At 38.9% G+C, this 21,035-nt stretch overlaps 1 protein-coding gene across 1 annotated transcript in view; it reads right to left on the reverse strand.

Moving 5' to 3' along the window:
* The window catches only part of LOC143270412 (vomeronasal type-2 receptor 116-like), a 52,032-nt gene extending 38,048 nt beyond the window's left edge, over positions 1-13,984 (reverse strand). Inside the window, exons 1-2 of the mRNA XM_076560338.1 lie at positions 13,696-13,984; positions 1,017-1,308 (exon numbers count right to left, since the gene is read on the reverse strand). Of these exons, the coding sequence (XP_076416453.1) occupies positions 1,017-1,308; positions 13,696-13,913 (510 nt within the window). The 5' untranslated portion in view covers positions 13,914-13,984. The remainder of the gene's footprint in view (positions 1-1,016; positions 1,309-13,695) is intronic.
* Positions 13,985-21,035: the final 7,051 nt, after the last annotated feature.

Genomic DNA, 21,035 nt, shown 5'->3' on the forward strand with positions numbered 1-21,035 from the left:
AACCATGGATTTCTCTTGTTCCAATAACAATGGAACAGAGTATGTGTTGTAGAGATAGACTGCAGAAGCATTGCCAAGTGCTTTACTCTGTCCACAGGACATCACCTTCCCTAGAACCTCTGCCTTCAGGGATGTAAATAACACATTTTTTCACTGATTTTGCTCCTGTGTTAGAAAAGAGCAAATCATGAATATCTGGGGGAATTTCACCAAGCATTGTTGTATCATACTCCCCAAATGATAGGTTTGACAAAGTCATTACCAAGAAACTAATTTAAAATGCAAATCTCTGAGATAGATAGAAATTCCTGTGTATATAATTTTTTCTTACTTTAGGGTACATTAAATGTATGAACTGTTTCACTGAGTGATAATAATCAGTTTTACACTGTCTGACTTTCTAATCTTGATTATCCATAAAGTAAGTCACTCACCGAATATTTTCTCTATTTGCAGTGATGTCTACTGATGGTTGCTTTTCTTCAGTAGTGCCTGGCAAGAACCAATTGTCGGGATGTATCTAAGTGGATGTTCTCGTGAGTGGTACTCTGAAATCTACTTTCCAGAATGAGAAAATAAACTCCTTGGAACATCTTCATTTGTGATGGCCCAAGGATTGTCCCAGATTTGTTTACATTTCCTGAACTTACTATTCCTCTATCTGTCTGTCATTGAACACAAGATTAACTAATAGTTATATGTTTATACCCCAGCTTGGGCAGTTAGTTATCTGGGTTGTATGTTTGACTTATGAACAGCACTCAGCTATGAGCTGCCATAGTACATCTTGCCAATGAAGGGAGATAGAATCATGAATATTACTAAGTGATCTTCTTAGAAATACACAGTATTTACTGCTCATGTTTTTCACCATACTCCACTGTTGATCATAACAGGATCCACGTAATTCTTTCACTTACATTTGAAATCACCAGCAGGAAACACAGACAACTTCTCCATTTTCTTTTGGTCAAATTTTTTATGTGATTATGGACACCAAAACTTTGCCAACTTACTTGTGGAATTTTGTAGAGCTCTAAAAGGGTTCCAATTGCAGCCGAAAATTCAGGCCTGGTTCCCGCAATGATTCCAAGAGCTTTGTGTTGAGTTTTGCATTTGTAGTTAGGGATAAACTCACTCCTTCCAGACAGCCACATCAGAGGGCCCTCCAAGGTTCTCCGGTGGGAGTTAAAGGCATTGTAGAGGTGGAAACCCAAGGTCACATTGGGAAGCAGGTGGACATCCTTATTGATCTCCTCAATAGCAAAGTAGAAGGCCAGCAAACATTGATAGTTTTTCCATCTGTCTCTAAACAGGAGGGGCAGAATGTTGTGCACAGTTAGGCCACTATTCTCAGTAGTTCCTTAGCAAATTCAGGAAATTAGAGGTCATTAAGTTCTGAATTCTTTCCTGACACATGAAGCTTGTGTGAATGAGCCCCTGACAGCTCAGAAACATCATGGAATGACTCATGAAGTCTCAGTACTTGGTTTCTTAAAGAGCATTGTGTTTTTAGTGTTACTTGTCTGTGTCCTGTGGCTAATCAGTACATTGTGCTTATGATGTTTCTATTCATGGAAGCATTGGGCAAGGAAAGACACTAATGTTCTCTCTAGGATTGTGAATAAGAGTTTCATATCCTTTTATTTTGTAATGATTTGATTTCATACTCATTCTTGAAAAGTGTAATAATTTTGTTTGCATGCTCGCCTAGTGTTAAAGTGTTTCTTATGGAGATAGACAGAGAGCTAGTCACTAGGCATTCTGCCTCCTGTTGTAGAAAACCTTGCAACAATCCCAGAACCTACATGGTGGCTCAGAACCATCTGTAGATCCAGCCAGGAGCTCCTCTTCTAGCATATTTAGGCCCCAGGCACACATGTGGCATACACACATATACAATAAGGAAAGCACTCAAACACCTGCCATAAAAATAAATAAACTTTTTTGGAAGTGCATCTGGGGCTTGAGAAGTGACTGAGAGGTTAAGACTACTTGCTGTTCTTGGGGAGTGCTCTAACAGGTCAAAGAAGCTACTCTTTGGGTTACAATAGTGTATACCAGTTTTAAGAAGTTATGTGTTCTCCTCTGCCCTCTTCAGTCAGAAGGCACACATATAGTACACAGATAGACATGTAGGGAAAACACTCATAGACATAAAATAAAAAGAATTAAAAATCGAAAAACTAAGAAAGAAAGGAGAGTTTCTCTAAGCTTGCAGATTAAATGAGTGATAGCGTCTCCTGTGTAAGCCAGTGAAAGAATCAAAGATCGTGAAAACAGAATATGAAAAAGAGGAAAACCTCCCAAATCCATGAAGGCAGTGAAGAGTGCTAAGAATGAGAGGAAAGGAAACTTTGGAAGCAGGAAGTTGGGCTGAACTGTCTCACACATGTCATTTGGTGGTTGGGGAGTGGTCTCTAGGAGCTGCTTTCAAAACTTTGCATGACAAGGGCCTGCCTAGTCCCACTGCAGACAAGTCAGAGAATTCATGAGGCCTAAGTCCCCTGGCTTCTGTTCAAGCAGAATCTACCTAGAGGCCTGAGGGCTGCAGGAAGAAATGCACTTTGTTTAAACTGTGTTAATTTGAGATCTACGGCTAGATCCTCTGTTAAGAGAGAATCTGTTGTTCAAAACCTGGTAATTGGAAGCTATGGAGAAAGGGAGAAATTATTCTTCCCCAGGGATTATCCAATACCACATATTCAGCAGTAAAAGTGTATGCATGGCTAAAAATGTATACATGTGTATCAATGTATGCATTGTATAAATGAATACCTGAGCATAAGTGCATCTAGGTGTACAAATGTATGCATATGTACACATGCTGTATAAATGAATACATGTATATAAATGTATGCATGTATATAAATGCATATATTGTAAAAATGAATAGATGTGTATAAATGTATTCATGTATAAAAATGCATATGTGTATATAAATGTATGCATTAGTATAAATGCATGCAGGTTTATAAATGCCTACATATGTATAAATATATGCATGTATAGCATGCTATAGTCTATGCATGCTTATAAAATAATACATGTGTATAAATGCATGTATGTGTATAAATGAATACTTATGTATGGATTATGAATTTCTATAAATGCATACATGTGTACAACAAAATAAATGTGTACAAATGTATACATGTATATAAATATACATGTATAGAAGTATAAGCATGTGTATAAATGCATACCGGTATATAAATGCATACATGTGAATATAATTGCATACTTGTGTATAAATACATATATGTGTACAAATTCATAGATGTGTTTAAATGCATACATGTGTATAATTGTATGCATGTTTATAAATACATACATGAGAATCCCTGGAAAGATCTGTGTCTACAGACTGTCTGAATAGAACTTCTGTGATATGGATAGGTTGAAGTGTTGTAGGTCTAGGGGCCCATTAACTTATTTCAGGCTAACTGTAGCACCCTGAACAGCCATTTCTTGGGCTTGTCGGCAGGTGAGCTAACCTCCTATAACTAGTTAATTAAATATGTTTGAAATCTACTAACTTATGAGACAACTGACTTCCAATAACCTAAAATCTAAAAATGACATTGTATAGAATCTTGGGTCTGTCGGATAAGTTTTCACATCTTGCCTGTGACTGACTTCCTCTCTGTTGTTTTCACTAATCTTTTGATTTACAAATTTCTTATGTTTGACTACAAAAACTTCATGAAACTGCCCCCACCTTGGAACATGGAATCTGGGGTCCGCCAAATCTGTGTTCACCAGCCATAATCACTCAAATTTGGTTCTAGAATGAATTGTCTCTGCTGTTTGATCTGAGGGCTGAGTTTTTTCCTATGACACAAAAGCAATACTCAACACAAAACAATTGGTTCAGCTGGTTAAATCTGTGTACTCATTTGTTTATATACGTGTGCACCCTTCTTCATAAAACAAAATTAATTTGAGATGGAGTAGGGCTGCGAGGACAGGATAGAGTTGGAGGTAGAAAATGAAAGAGGAAATGATAGAATTGTATCTTAAATATTGAGGTGTTGGGGAGCAGAAAGATCAAAATATATTGTCTGAGATATTTTAATGAGTACTGTATTTAGTCTGCCTCATGTCCTGAGTGATAGAAAGTATAGAATGTGTAATTTAGAGAGCAGGAGTGTAGGAAAATTATGGACCAAAGGGATTAGGCAGCAGGCAAGCTATTCCAGGAAGGGCATAAGAAAGAGAGCACAGCCCTGGGCAACCACAAAACAGGCTTCTCCCCACAGAGTTATCCTGGGGTTTGAACAAAACCTCTGAGACCGTGGATCAGTAAAAAATACAGAATTGCAAACCTGTTGGTCATTGCAGGGAAGGACAAGACTGTGACATCCTGTTGTCAGTCTGAGAGTCACTCAGCAACCCTCTCGCCTGGTGATTGATACTGAACAGGTTTTCAAGTGTCAGCGCCTATAATGTTCTCATGCTATGGTGGCTTCCCGGTCTCAAGTCACCAAGGAGACATCCTCCACCTAAACAGTAATCACAGCAGTGTGGTTGGGGTTGGCCCCAAAGAATGAGAAAATCTTGCTAGTTCTCAGAATTCACAGCTCAAAGTGGCTACATGGCTCTGATGTTCAAATGGAGATAATGGCTCCTATGAGCACAGGCTGGTGGACTTCAGATTCTCATCCAATAAAGACTCAGGAACAACATAAGCCAGAGAAAAGAGAAGAGTCCATACTGTCAGCTGACCTCCCTCAATATGTTCATCTTCTTTTTTTAATTTTTATACTTCATTCAATTTTTCTCCACTCCATTTAGCAGAGTATGTATGCTTAAATTACTTGAGAATACCTTATATGAACAGCATATGTGCTCAGCAAATCTGTGCCACCCCCATTACCACATATTCCTCCCTTATCCTTCCTGACACTTTCTCCACCCAAATTCAAGTGCATTCTCTGTAATTCCCCATAGAGTCCACTCTGCATTACCAGCATATACATTGTAGTAAGGCCTTCTGCTGCAGTATGGGAATCCTCTCAGTGTTTACACCCTAAAGAAAACAGAATTTCCCATTCCTGGAAGCTATCAAATGCCAAAGGCTCCTCAGGCAGAAAGGTATTCATGATCCTCTATCCCATTAATGTATTTGGCGTCTTTTCCTGCAGGTCCTGTGCAGTTGGTTTGTGTGTGCCATGACCATGTGATGTAAGGAATAATTTCCCCCCAAATCATGCACTACTTTTGACTCTTAGAAAAGTCTGCCAGTCTTCTGACATGGTCTCTGAGCTTTGGGGAAAAAGTGCATGATAAACATGCCCCATGTAGAGCTGAGCACAGTCTCTTATTATCTGGTTGGTGATCACTTATAGGTCTGTGTAATAACCACCAGCTATTGGAACATGAAGCTTCTCTGAAAAGGTATGAAGGAAGTATGCATTGAACTGCCCATATAAAGGTAAGAACTGAGGAGGCAGGTACAATATTTGTCTATTTAGCATGATAATTATAGTAGTTCTCATTTTGGGTCAATAGCATGTCTATCCAGAGTTTCTTAGGTAAGTTAAGGGAGTGAGGCATGAGATCTGTCTAATGGAACTAGACTTAAATATGATTGTTGGAGACCGACTCTGGACAGCTGTGTCTTGAACCTTGTGTTACCTGCCACGATTTATCAAGCCTCGTGTAAATAAGAGGCTTTTAGTCTAACCTAGGAATGTAGGATTAAATAAACCTCTTTAAATCAGCTAGCTGCAGGGGCCTGGGACCAAAGTGACCTCCTGCTGACCCTCCTTAGGAATTTTCTTTGTCCTCTCCTCACTCCTGCTCCCCCTCCCTACCTGAAGCCCTGTTTATAAGCTCTAACACCCAGTCAATAAACAAGACCTTGACGCAACTCAGACTGACTCTGTCTTTCTTCATGTGCTTGGTCTCCTTTCCCTCTCACCCCCCATTGATTCACAGGTGGTCCCTCCTCGAGACCCTCGAATAACCTGGCCTGCTGGACGGGTCAAGTGGCGCCCGAACGTGGGGCTTGAGGCACGGCGGCTCACTACTGGACGGCAAAGAGAAAACGGGGTCTGGCCAGACTCACTAGGGTAGAGGTGCCCAAACAGCATCACTCGTGCGCCGCGGGCAACCTTGAGGTAAGTGCCGTCTAACAATCAATGGGTAAAGTACTCTCTAAAGAGGCTCTCTTCATTAAGGAAATGAAGATTTCAGGGAGAGGGGAATAAGAGTCAAAAAGAAAGAAAAAAAAAGATTTAATTAAGTTTTTCTATTTTGTGGAAGAAAAATGTCCCTGGCTGGTTATTAATGGTCCGGGCATCCACCCTTTGACGTGGAATAAAGTCAGAAAGGATATCAATAACTTGCTTAAGGACGGAGAGAATGTCCCCGATGCATTCTTTAGTTTCTATGGAGTAATCAGAGATGTTTTATAGGATTCAGAAAAGGATAGTAGGGTGTCACATCTTCTGGCACTTGCTGAGGACCTATTAAATGATGTGTCCGTCCCAGAAGATGGTAAGAGTGAGGTTGTCACAAATCACATTGAACAAAAGACCAAAGGACCCCACCGGGACCCTCAAGGGTCCAGAGGTTTATTGACATCTACCGGTAAGAGCGCTCTCTGTCTTGTCTCTGTCTCTGTCTTGTCTCTGTCTCTGTCTTGTCTCGTTAAGTTTTGTGCCGGTCAACTGATTTGTACTTTGCAGGCTCTCACTGGGACAGACGTGTCCGGACAGTGATCCTGGGAGGGAAAGAGAGACATCTCATTCCCTGATTTGGGCAAGGGACCCCCTAGTCCCGAGCCATTTGGGGCCACCTCAGAGGTGACCATTTGATTTTAGGAGTCTCCTCCAGGGAGTGCTCAGGAGAGGAGCATCTTTGGGTACCTTTCCCCATGGTGGGAGAAAGTGCCACTTTGTATTTTGTCCCGGGAAATTGTTAGAGCCATTTTGTGGGGGGTTTTTTTGTATGTTTTATTGTGGTCATTGTTACTTTACACTCTGTTTCTCTTCCAAGAAATAAGGTGCATGTCTGACTGACAGGGATGTGAAAGCCCCCTGATGTCTGTTTGATCAAGGACAGAGATCCTCAGTCTGGATTGTTTTTGGTGTGATTGAGACTGGAGGGTCACTCTCCATAGAGCACATCAGGCTGTCATTGTTCTTGGAGCTTTGTTGATTGTCTCATTGGGGCAAAGTTTTTCTTTCGAGTGCCCTTGGTCTTATGTGTAGTGTGTTAACTGTTCTCATTGTTGACTTGACTGTGACAGACGCTATGGGACAGTCCCCTTTTTCTCCACTAGACCTTTGCCTAGCCCACCAGAAGGATGTGGGAGCCACAATCAAGGGGCTTGCTTGCTGTGAGTGAGGCCATCATCATCTCAGTGCTGATGTGCTGGTACTTGGATTGTCTGTGTAAATGTCATCTGTTTCTGCTACTCACCTCCCTTATTTTCCTGGGGAGAAGGAGAGAGAGGCACAGCGAGCGCCACCTCCCTCCCTCCCTAGCTCTCTTGCTATCAGGACTGCAGGCAGCTGGCTGCTCTCACGTGGGTTGGGGGGGGTGTGCTCTCGGTACAGGTGGGCTAAGATTCTCATGTCCTGCTCTGGACAGGGCAATGGCTGCCTGCAACTGACAAAACTGTGTGAACACTGAACAGAGAATCTGACTTTAGTCAGAAGAGTTAACAAAAACTTTTTTTTCAGGAACACTGGCAGCCAAGGACATGCTTTATGACCACTGCTCCCCCTCCCTTCCTTTACTGTGATAACTTCAAAGTCTCTTCTGCCAGCCAGGAATTTCTCTTGTTAACCCTTCTCTGTCCTGACTGTGAAACCTCAGTAACCACCCCCCCAACTTCATCCCCTACAGACAAAGAGAAGCTAAAAACAGGATTCTTAAATGTAGATAAGAACTTAGACGCCCTTTTCCAGGTGGCTTTATCAACTACAGAAACTTAAGAAAACACAGAGTTAGGATATATGACCATCTGACAGAGACTAAGTGGTCATAAAACATCCCAAACTCCCCAAACCCCAGAGACAGCTCATAAAACTCCTAAATACGGTTGCTGAACAAACGAGAAATAAAGATAACATAAAAAACTACTGATATGAACCTAAAAGAGGGATGCGGGTGGTGGGAGACGAAGTATGTGGTCTGTGCTTTTAAAAACTAGCCTCACAAAGAAAGGCAGTACTCCTTCCAACCTCCCTGCTGTGTGTGAGAGGTTTGGAATGAGCTCCCCTGCCTAGGCTTGTAAACTTCATTTGAATAAACCTTGCTTTTGCCTTCTGTACCTGAGGTCTCCGGTGGCATCTGTGGCTTCTTTGGGGACTCGATCTGGGCATAACAGTGATATTGCTTGAAAAAGAAATGTTAAATTACCAGTTCAAGATACTGGGGAAATTATGCTTTTGTTTCTACAGGAGAAATAAAAATTTACATGGGTTTTGGTCATTTGAGTTCAATGTGTTACAAATATTTGTCATCATTTAAGAAAATTGGTTTCAAATTATTGTTGGTTAAGATAAAAGTTTAAATAAATGATTTTTTGACTTGAGAAAGCAGTTTAAGATCTAAAAATTTAAAGGCTTAAGCATGTCATGAGGGTTTAAAAAATATAATAAAACTTTAAGGTCTAACTTTAAAGTTTAAGTAAACATGTTTCAGATTTCTTTCTCTTGCTATTCTGCTGTTACATGGAGACTCCAAAGGGTCATAGTTTTAAAAATATCTGTCTATTCTGCAGGTATGAATGAAAATGTGGCCACATGTATGTTTGGTTTTGAATGTCTGAGTATGCATGCATGTCCTTCTGTGTTAAGGAATACAAGCTAATACTAGTCATCTGGCTATCCAGATACTAGTTTAAAGCATAAACGGTTCTATTTAAATAAAAACAAACTGAGAGGTATATTTGACTAATATATCTAGAGGAGAACAAATTAGCCTGGTCATTATTACCAAACTTAGAGATATTTTCAAGATTAGGCATAGATTTGTTTGGCTCAGATACATTTAATAGATAATGGTCCTCAAACCTGTCAATGATCTGATGAATATGACATTTAAATTATTTGATTAAAAAATTACTATCGGAAACAGAGACTCCCAGCTCCCCAGCTCCTAGCAATGACTCCCAAGGTCTCCAAAGATATGGAATGACAAGAAGATGCCACCTGAATTGCGAACGACACTGACCACAGGGCAAGATGCCCCAATGCAACGCCTGCCTCCAGGACCCAGCCCAGACTGTGGACAAGTAGTAGGACACTGTCAGCCTTGCATGTCCCTATTCCACTTTCTCTATTTGTAGACGATATGATAGTATACATAAGTGACGCCCAAAATTCTACCAGGGAACTTCTGCAGCTGATAAAAACTTTCATTAATGTGTCAGGATACAAGATTAACTCAATAAAAATTTAGCTCTCCTGCATACAAATGATAAATGGGCTGAAAAAGAAATCAGAGAAACATCACCCTTTACCATAGCCACAAATAATATAAAATACCTTGGGGCAACTCTAACTATGCAAGTGAAAGATCTGTATCACAAATACTTCAAGTCTTTGAAGAAAGAAACTGAAGGCAATATCAGAAAATGGAAAGATCTTCCACTCTCATTGATAGGTAGGATTAACATAGTTAAAATGACAATTTTACCAAAAGCAGTCTACTGATTGAATGCAGTCTCCATCAAAATCCCAACAAAATTTTTCCCATACCTGGAAAGAACAATGCTCAACTTCATATGGAAAAACAAAAACCCAAGATAAATAAAACAAACCTCTACAATAAAGCAACCTCTGGAGGCATCACCATCCCTGACCTCAAGTTCTACTACAGTTATAGTCATAAAAACAGCTTTGTATTGGCATAAAAAAAAAACGATGTGTGGACCAACAGAATCAAATTGAAGACCTGACATTAATCCACATGCCTATGAATATCTGATTCCTGACAAAGAAGCTAAACTGTACAATGTGGACTGTATTTATGGTTTTAGGTTTTATTTTGATGCTAAAGGATCTTCAATTAAATCTTCAACTCAAAATTTTAAGGCTCAGATTGATAGGGATAAAACTGTAAAATTCTAATCTTATACAAACTATGAACTTGGTATAAATTGTAGAAGATCATTAAGACATGCAAGTTAATGGTCAGTTGTAGTTAGATAGGCCCATAGGGTCGAGGAAATTGGCTCAGACCAGGAGCCAAGACATGCAAATAATGTACTTCCAACCTGGAGCCAACCTGGAGTCTGGCTGAGGGCAGGCAACAGGAGCTATCAGAGTTCCTGGTCACTGTCAGAGGTCCTGACTGCTGTCAGAGTTCCTGATCATGCAGAGTCTGCCTAGGACCAAGCAACAGTCCCTGTCTAAGTTCCTGATCATGCCCAGCCAATGAGGGATGACCACACAGACTAGGCACTGGGAAGAGGGTATATAAGGGCTTCCCTGTTATTGAAAAAGAGAGTTCGTTATTTGCCTTCAATGGACTCTTGGTGTCTGTGCCGATGATGCTGTGCCTTCTCACCTGCACCAATAAGGGAGCCATTAGAATCTAAGCAACAGTCAGTTACTTTATAAATGATGAAACTTTTACTGTGATCTGAACTGTGTTTTTGGCAATGCTGAGTATAAATGTAATTCATTTACAGAGGGACAAGCCATAGCCTTCTGTACATGCTATCAAGGACAAGCACAAAGCAAGTAACTGAAAATAACTAAAGGTTGTTTAAAATCAGGTATAGTTAATAAATTAGATGATGTCCCTCACACTGCTCAGAGAGATCTGCTGAATAGGGAATGTAGACTATTTAACAAAAAAAGCTTCCCCTGATACACAAAAATACCATCTTCTAGAATCAGCTTTTAAGACTATTCACAAATATGGTGGAAGAACATACTCCACCTTGACCTTTCCTCAGTTGTGCTAATGTTTACAACTGGTCTCATACCTGGCACACAATTTACCCACCACCAGGTCCGTGCCAAAATGTGGACACTATTGTGTTAGATGCCCTACTCTGCCCAGCCAAAGTAGGTCAGTTTTCCCTAGTTCCTCCTTCACAGAAACCTCTCTCAGACCTCATGAGTCTGGTGTTTGAAGGTAGATGCTCCACTGTGTGGCAACCAAAGTCTTAATAGTGTCTTGTGTGACACCCAAAAAGTGACAGCCCTGCTCCCAACAGAGTCATAGAAACCACCATGGAGAATTCCAGATGGATGCTTAGGTATCAGGTAAGTCTATGTCATTTTAACTGATACAGGAGTAGTTTTGATATACTTCCTGCTCAAATTTGTCTCTCTGATTACTGATGGTGGTGCTAACAAGTTGTTGTTTTATAAGTTTAGCAGAAGCAAGCAGACCTACCCAGCTCCTCCCAACAAGGTTACAGCTGCATGGTCAGTCCACATAATATGTGAAAATTATGTCTTGTTTATTTTTAAATAATAGGTCATCTGCTGAAGAAGGCAGACTCACAGACAGGGTCATCTTGCTGACAGGCTTCATACTGAAAAAGATACCCGCACAAACTAGGTTAAATGAAAACCAAACTGAAGCTTTCATGCTCTTACTCAGCAAAAAGAAAAAAAACCTTTTTACTATGTATTCATTAAAAGAACTTGCTTTTCAATCATTCTTCCTATTAATCAGCCATATATGTCTTCTGGTAAATGGTTGGATAGAAAAAAAAGGATTAAAGTTTATGTAAGTTTGAGGGTCTTAGGAAGGGATATATTATGTACACACAAGTTGGAAAGGTCTGAGGAAGTGACTTAAGGTATGTGAACATAAGACTTAAAGATTTCTAAGTTTCAGAGTTTTATGTTAGTAGTATGTGGAGTTCTAATAAGCTATTAATCTAGCCTTGGTAAAGTACTGGCTACTATTATTATAGTCACAGGCCAAAATTTTTAATTTTCTTTAATAGTTTACTAAACATAGGTGTAAAAGTGCTGCTGGCTGACTGTACTGAAAATATCCATGTCATGTATATATATATATATATATATATATATATGGAGAGAGAGAGAGAGAGAGAGACAGAGACAGAGACAGAGACAGAGACAGAGACAGAGAATAAAACTTGGCCAGAAGAAAAAGTACTCATGTTTGTAACTGAGAACCATCCTTTGGGTCCCCAAGTTTTTACTAAGTCTATAAAGTACAAATCTACACCAGCTGTACACAAACACTGGTTTTGTTCTTTTATACAATGAGGATTTAAGCATGAATTACATACAGTGTTCATGACAATATATCTAAAACTTTTATCTCCGAGAGTAAACTTAAAAAAATTAATGTAATCTTCAGGAAGTCTTGACTTGAATCTACCTATGACAGATCAAACAGACTCCCGAAAAAAGCTCCTGTCAGTTAACAGTTCAAGCTTCGCTCTCTACTGCCTATCCCTGAAGATAGACTCTTTCCTTCTCCTGGCCTTGGGACTCAATCCGCCTCCTGCTGTAGCATGATACTGAACTACATACAGTCTTTTCATCCTGTAAAAGCATTCCTAAGAGAACTTGAAGTGCTAAATAAATTAGGCATGTATGTTGGCATTTTTCTTTTCACATACTCCATAATAACACAACTACCAGGACTACAGGCCTGGAAGACTGTTTCCTGCTCACAGAGCAGTGCATGAATTGGACCTTCAAGAAGATACTTCTCATTAGAGGACCATCTTAATCTAGAATTAATGTTCAAATGAACAAAGGTACCAACAATAACAACAATAGAAAAAAAAGTAGGAAATATGAAAAAGCAAAGCCAAATAACTCCTCCACAATATCATAACAAACCAACAAATGAACTCAAAGATACTGAGAGAGACCAAGTGCCAGATGAGTAGTTCAAAAGGCAAAAAGATGACGTCCTAAAAGAACATAGAAACAAGCAAGCAAAACCAACTGGGCATTGAGACGAGATGCAACACTGTACATGAAAACAAAGGCTAAGGGACAAGAACAACAGCAATTATATATATATATATTACTCAGTACCAAGAAAGTCAAATCCTAAATGGAAACTGAGATTCTTCCAGGGGAGAGAACAGATAGAAATGTTGGAAATGAAAAACACAAAACCTCCAATAAAAACACAGGGGAAAGTGACCCCAGCAGAACTGACTGAGCAGAAGACAGTCTATCAGGCATGAAGAATGTGATTTCAGAACACTGCATTAAAATATCAATAAGGAATTAATAAGTAATAAATATGACCACAGTGTCCAAACTCTGAGATATTTTAAAGAGACCAATGGAAGAACCTGAGGGAGAGGAGATGCTAAACCATGTACTAAGGACATAGGGATTTAGAAGAAACTATCCAGGTCTATAGAAATAAAGAGACATTCTGACAGGAGGCATTTTAGATTCTCAAAAATGAGAACAGGGTAGAGCCTCTCCTTGTCATGTTAGAGTCAATGTGTGAAAACAATATAAGAATGTCTGTGGAATCACAGAATGGACAGACACAAAAGTTGTTTTCCCTCTTTGATCTCTACTTGACTAAAAAATAAACAAGAGGAAAGCAAAGGTCTGTAAGATTCATAATGAAGGAGGAAAGTTTGCAAATGAGCTTCACATTTTTGTGTATACAGTTCATTATACTCAAAGGAATTAAATGTGCACAGAGGAGCACGCACTGTCATGTAGCCAGAACCCTTAGCACAGTCACACAATTACTTACGGAAAATTATCAAATATATCCGGTTTGATCTCGAAAAGTATATGGCTTTTGAAGAATCCTTCCATTGTGATGTAAATGGGGACAAATGCACCTAGAATCATGTCAGCCTTCATGTAGGTGCTGGGCTTCCAGTAATCAAAGCATCTCTGATGATCCATTTCACCTAATGTAAACAAAGACTGCAGGAGTAGGAAGAGACAAAGCAAAGGAAGGGACATGTCAGGGTCTGCACCACACAGAGACAATGCCCTGCAACTAGACTGAGCTGTGGAGGAGATGATTGACTTAGGTAATGGAACAGGCTCAGACATCAACAGTGTCAGAGAAGACTATATGCTACAGCTGGCTCCTGATGTTGCATCAGGCTCTCAGGCTGCACATAGTCTATGGTTCTCATGAAAGACAAAGGCACAGACAGAAGCAAAGTCCAGACAACTGAGGGTAAGTCAGAGTGCTGAACTTCTCCTCTAACTGTAACTAGAGTGGCCCTGAATGGGCTGGCCTTTCTTGATTCTATTCCCCTCTCACACATGTGCTCTGGGGATCTCCTAGTCCTGGGGCTCTGCACCTGCATCCTCTATACTGGTAGAAAATATGTTTGTTTCTTTCCTTCTTCACCCACCTCTATGATTTCATAATGGTCCACAGTGGCTTTGACGAGCACCATAGCCCGAGACAAAATTGTAGGTCATCAATCCAGATTTTTTATTTAGATTGCTGTTTTGGAAGACACAGATAAAATTATAAACAATGAGAAAAAGCAATAGCTGGCAGCCACAAGGCATGCACTTGTAATATTCCATACAATGATTTAACAAGAGGGTGTAGTGGTGATGACAGTTTCTAGTGTCTGCCATTCAGAAGCACAATGAACTTGTATCTATCTTGACTTCCTGGTCTCCTTTCTCCTCCTTGTAGAAATAATTATAAAGATGGAGAAAGGAGTAAGGACATTCCAGACAAGTACAGATCATTTCCCACCTCAACCATTCAAAATATTAAGATTCCCAAGCAGTAATCTGTGTTCTGCTATTAGTAGACTCTGATACATCCTTTCCCCTCTACATTTTTAAAAATTCACAATGAAATAGAATCATACTTGAATTATACACTTCTTCCTCGCTCCTGTAATGCTATTAATCAGAAATACCATTGCTATACTGTTATATATTATGGATAATTATTATATTAATTAATAATATATGATTAATTAATATTTAAATTAATAACTAATATTTTAAAATAATTAATTTAATTATTAATTTATTAATAATTAAATTAATTAATATAGATCCATATAATTAAACATTATATATTAAAATAGTATAAGACAAATCAAATTTTGTGTGTGTATATATATATATTAGATAGGTAGCAACAATTTATGAAAAAAAGAGGCCATGGATTTTCAAAGGAGCAATGAGGACTACACTGGGGAATTTGGAGTACATAAATGGAAGGAGAAATCATGCAGTAAATTAAAAAATGGATGCCTCTTATGTATAACCTTACAAAATTTTGATTATTGGAATCCTCAAAAAATATACAGAGTTCTTTTCAATTCAACAATGTATATTATCATTATCATCATCATTATTATTATTATTATTATTATTATTATTATCTGTTCTGCGCACCCTGAAGTATTTCTTTAAATTACCCCTCTTTTGTCACTGAAATGTGTTCTTTGACATGCAATTCCTCACCACCCTGATATTCAGCCTCTCACAGTCACCATTCAAACATAGATCAGGGGATTGACTTTAGGATCCAGTTTTGAATGAGGTCAGACAGCATTTGATTTTTTGTGCCTTGCTCATGTTCCTGAACATAATCTTTGCATTCATCTATATGTTCAAAATAATAGGATTGGCTTTATTGAAAGGTTGAATAGTACTTATATGTATGTATCAATACATATGTATATATATATATATATATATATATATATATATATATATGCTTGATGCATGTAACAACAGTAACTGATGATAAAATTCCTGATAATCAAAGAGCCCATAAATGCCTGTATGAGAAAAATTGGAGGGAGGAAATGGATGTGAGAGCAGGCATGATTATATTACAATCTCAAAACCAAAGAAAAATGTTTTCTCTGCAAAAAAAAATCAAATAATACAATATCTTGTATTCATGAGTTGAAGGACAATCAAGTCATTTCTAATTGTGTGCACTCTAAATTATGCTTCAGTAAACATGAATGAAGATGTGTCCTTGACCAGCACATGTCATATGTTATTTTCATATGTATGATGGTGGAATCACTCACTTAGTGTATACAGTGAATACTCTATTTTTAACTGACTGAGGAATTTCGTGGTATTTTCCTTGATAACTGTGTAATATTAAATTCTCTCTGTCTTAGTTAGCGTTTCTATAAACTCTTATGAGGGAAAACATTTAATTTTTGTGGCTCTCTTACAGTTCAGAGTTTTACTTCTTGATCATGAAGGTGAGAAGCAAGGCAACAGGCAGGCAGACACGGTGCTAGAGCAGGAGCTGAGAGTCACTACATCTTGACTTGGAAACAACATCATGCAGTCTGATTCACTGAGTGGGCATGTATGAGAACTCAAAGCCTGCCTCCACAGTGACACACTTCCTCCAATAAGGCCACACCCATACCAACAAAACTATACCTTCTAATAGTGCCCCTCTGTGGCGAGCCATCCCTCACCCCCACATTTCCCCCAGAGTACTCTTGATTAGGAGCAGCAGGAAATATTAGTTAGAAGGATAGAGGAGAGAGAAATGCAGGATAGCCTCATAGGGCCTGGATCCCAGTCCATCAAGAGATGATTATTTCTGCACTAGGGTATTTAAAGGAATGCCAAGGGGTGGACCATAATGCCTCCCACCAGCACAACCAAGTGAACCAAGTGCACACCATTTCAGATACTTGCACTCAAGCCTATGGTCTAATTATCCTCTCTATGCAGACCTACTGGGTAAAGCCACTAGGAATCCTAAAAATGGGCTCCAACAGGTCCACCCTTTCTTAATATATAAAAAGCTCACAGGAATATCCATAGCTGTCATACCTCCAAGTATGGGAGTAGAGGATGATAAAGATGGCATTTCTTTTTTGAAATTGGTCTAAGATGACTACAGCAGTCTAGGCTGCATCAAGCCCTTAAAAAAAAAAAAAAAAACTCCTGATGCAACTGTATCAGACTTAAAAACTCCCATAGTGTCATCAATGACATTAACAGGTTAACATAATTCTAACATGAATATTGCTATACATAGTTACAATTCTCTCAATCTTACATCTTAAAGCAAACTCTTAATAGAACCATTTGAATTTCTTGCTAACAAAACATAGGATAAATTTCTGATGTTTTCACATCAAACTTAAATACTTCCTTAACTTCAACAAACCATGGAGCATTATATCAATAGGTTAATATAATAATTTTAACATGAACATTACTATGAACCATTATAATTCCTACAAACATACATTCAAAGGCAATATTCTCACTAAACTCATCAATACTTTCTTATAAACCTACATACAAAAACAATTTCTTAATAGAACTATACAAAACACAACATTAATTCACTCAGGAAACACTAAAATGTTTTTAAATTTAATAGACTAAGGAATATTAACACTCCCCTTTCATTTATAATTTTTTAAGCAGTTTCATTTTTACCTAAACAGTTCCATTTTAACACAAAACAATTCATGAATCACCACAATTAGCAAAGCATATGTGCATACACAAAACTGAATCTTGAGCCTAGGTAAAATTAATAATAATAATTATTATTATTAATAATAATAAATAATAATTTCTCTCCATTTTAGCAGTTCCGTTTTTAACACAAATAATTCCATAAAACTGTTTCTAAGTCACCACCATGGATACAGACTATATGCATAAGTAAATTCAAACTGTCCCATTGTAATGAAATCATTACTGTCCAACTCATTTCTTTAGTCCAAAAATTCAAATAATAAATTATGGTACCAGCCTTCCAAATATGAAGAAACCCATAACCAAAACCTTTTTGTAGTTTTATTTCATTTTTTTGTAAGTTCAAAAAGTTCAAATAAATCTGGTACTAGAATTTCACTTCCAAATATGAAGAAACATTTTACAGTCAAAAACATTTTGCAGTTAACAATTTTAGTTCAAACAAGCATCTCTGCTGCTTTCATTCTCAGGCCAGAGACACATTTGTTACAGCAGCATTTTTTGGCAGTTTTTCCTTCAGGGTGAAACTATTAGTTCCATGAGAGCTGGTTGTGGAAAGTCCTCTCTAAAGAGACTTTCTTTTAGCTATCAAATTGAAACTGTAATGTTTTTACTGCTAGGTTTTTCCATACTGTGTTGATGTTCTGCAGGTCTCAGCTGTGGATGCCTGGCCATGGCTGTTGTGCTTGCTTTGGCATCTGCCATTCTTAGCAGCATCTGAAGTTTCTGAAACCACTCAGATTGACAGCCAACAATCTGTCATGGATGCTGTTTTCTGTGTCCCAGGTTCCTTTACCACACACATTAAGCATAGACTCACATTTAACATTAGCACTTTTTCATAAACTCACATTCAACATATACTTATTTGTATTCTTACAAGCTTATATTCTTAAGGAAAGTCTACAGGACTATCTTAGCAAATGTACTTCTTATATTCATATAAGTGTATGTTCTTAAAGAAATTCTATAGGACTACCATTCAAATTTATACTCTCACTACATGTCTTAAAGGAATTTTATAGATCTATTTTACAAACTTAAGAAAACTTTCTATAGGGCTACCATAAGCAAATACCTAACTTGGAAAAAACCTAAAAGATTTCTTAACATTTACATTATTTTCCAACAAGACAGAGAGTAATTTTTCAAACTCACAAAAAGAATGAGAAGAAAAACCTTCTAAGGGGCATATCATACCTCTAAGTGACTTAGCTCTTTGAACAACATAGTGTCATTGTTAAGGCTGTAATCCTTGGTGTAAAGTTGTTTTTCCTAGTCATCGTTCTCACCAGGCTCTCTTAGCTGTTCCTGAACTGACAGAGAATGCACTCAGGAGCAGTTTTTAACTAGAGGCTGTCCCTTTACACAAATTCAAAACAGCTCCCTGTTCCATAATTCAGACAAATGTTTCTGTTACAACAGAACTTTTGCTTTGCTTTACAGAAAGCTTGGCTTTGGGATGAGGGTAAAATTACCATATTGAACTGCTGCTGTAAAGCTCTTAGCAAAAATTTTTTGTGCAGCTATTAGGCAATATAAGGCATTTTCTCAAAGGAGCCTGTATGTCAGATCTGCTACTGGTCAAAGGCAGAGCAGCTCCAAGCTCACAGTCCTTTTAGATTTTCATAGGAGCTGACATTCAACAAACTCTTAAGACAATTTTCCTTCTTCTTAATTTTTTAAAAGCTGCATTTAAAGTTTACTATGAGCTTCTTTTAATGCTGTACATGTTTCTCTGGAATCTTAAATACAACTCAAACTCATAAGCTTTTTTTTTCCTTTAAAATTATCTCTTGTGAGGCAAGCTGTTTATTTGTTTTCAACTTTTTGGAAAGTAAACCTAAGCTTTCTAGCAATGCTTGGGAAAGAAACTTCATTTTGAGTTGAAAAAGTGTTTCTGGGAAGGATCACCATCTTTGGTGGAAAAACTACCTTTCCCAGAATGCATTTCTCATATATCAGCCTGTAGCTAGAGTTTTCCTGCCTTGCCCACAGTCAGGACAAATCTTTGTCTCCCGCCAGACAGCCGCTCAGACCCAACCAAGTCAACATAGAGACTTATATTGCTTCAAACTCTATGGCCGTGGCAGGCTTATTACTAACTGTTCTCATAGCTTAAATTAATCCATTTCTACAAATCTATACCTTGACACATGGCTCATAGCTTACCAGCATTTTCACATGCTTCTTGTCCTGGTGGGTGGCTGGCAGTGACTTCTGCCTTCCTATTCTTTTATTTCTCCTTTCTGTTAGTCCCACCTATAATTCCTGCCTATCCACAGCCAATCAGTTTTTATTTATTGACCAATCAGAGCAACACATTTGCCATACAGACCATCCCCCAGCACAGCCAAGTGCAGACCATCTCAGACACCTGCACTCAGGCCCATGGTCCTAATCATCCTCTATGCAGACCTGCTGGGTAAAGTCACAAGGAACCGGAGAATGGGCTCCCACAGGACATACAGAATATTCCACAGCATCAGCCTACTGTTGTAATCTACCTTTCAGACTCCAATTCCCACAAATATCTTTGGCTCTGGGAGTCAACTTCTGGTTCCCTTTTACCAGGCTTGTTTTCATGCGTCTAGCCTGGGAGGTTTGAGTCAAGTTTTTTGTTTTGTTTTGTTTTCCACTTTTTCAACATGGGAGATGGAGAGATTTCTGTTCTCCCTGAGCTGCCCTAGCTAGGTGATTTTCTTTCATCTGATACTGGCCCCAGATCAGATTCACTCATGCCCCATTAGTGTGCACAGAGGGGAGCATCCCTAATACCAAAATTCTCTCTGGGCTTGTTCATTTGCCTCAGCCAGTCAGTGAAAAGGAACAAAAGCAATTAAAGCAGAGCTTTCCTGCAGCTCCTTTCAGAGAGACTTTCCCTGAAAGATCTTTATCTAGTCCTGCTGGTTCCTTCCTCCCAGAAGCAGAGCTTCAGATGCCTCAGGCTGCAGTTCTGTTCCTCTGTTAGCTGCCTCTGGAGGTAGGAGCTTTACTCTGCTTCTGTTTTCAGGGTCTGTGTAGTTTGTGTTCATAAATCAAGCTTCTGCTTTTCATCAAGGGAGGTATTTGTAATCCCTAAGCTCACATTAGGACAAGTGTACTTCCCTAATCAGACCTTTCTCCTGGATTAGTTCCCCAGTAGTTTGTGTTCATCTGTCTGTGCACTCTCAGACAATGGCTTAGTCACAGAGGCAACTACCCTTGAGGGCTTCACTCCCTCACTTCACTGGGAGTCAGTGGGGGAAACCAAAAGTGCTTGAAACAAAGCTTTTCTCAGAAAGGCCCTTTCTCTGATAGAAGAGAGTTTTACTCCTGGATAGTTCTTCATTCTGTCCTGGCTCAGATCTTCGCCCCAGATGGAGTTTCTATTGCTGCCTCTACTGCTGCTGCAGACAGGGCTCAGCTTTATTGCTTTCTCCAAGCCAGGAACTTCCTCAAGCTGCCCTGCACTTTCTCGAGCATCTTTGGTTAGGTTCTAGTTGCGGAGGGATTTTTGATCACCCTTTACTGGCTAGAAGAGTCAGAACTTTACCAGAGAGGATTTGCCCTGTTCTAAGTGGTTTGTTGTTTTTTTCTTAGAGTGAACCACAGGTGAGTTCCTGCACTAATATCGCC

The sequence above is a fragment of the Peromyscus maniculatus genome, chromosome 23 (assembly GCF_049852395.1).
Source record: "Peromyscus maniculatus bairdii isolate BWxNUB_F1_BW_parent chromosome 23, HU_Pman_BW_mat_3.1, whole genome shotgun sequence".
NCBI classification, from domain to species: Eukaryota; Metazoa; Chordata; class Mammalia; order Rodentia; family Cricetidae; genus Peromyscus; species Peromyscus maniculatus.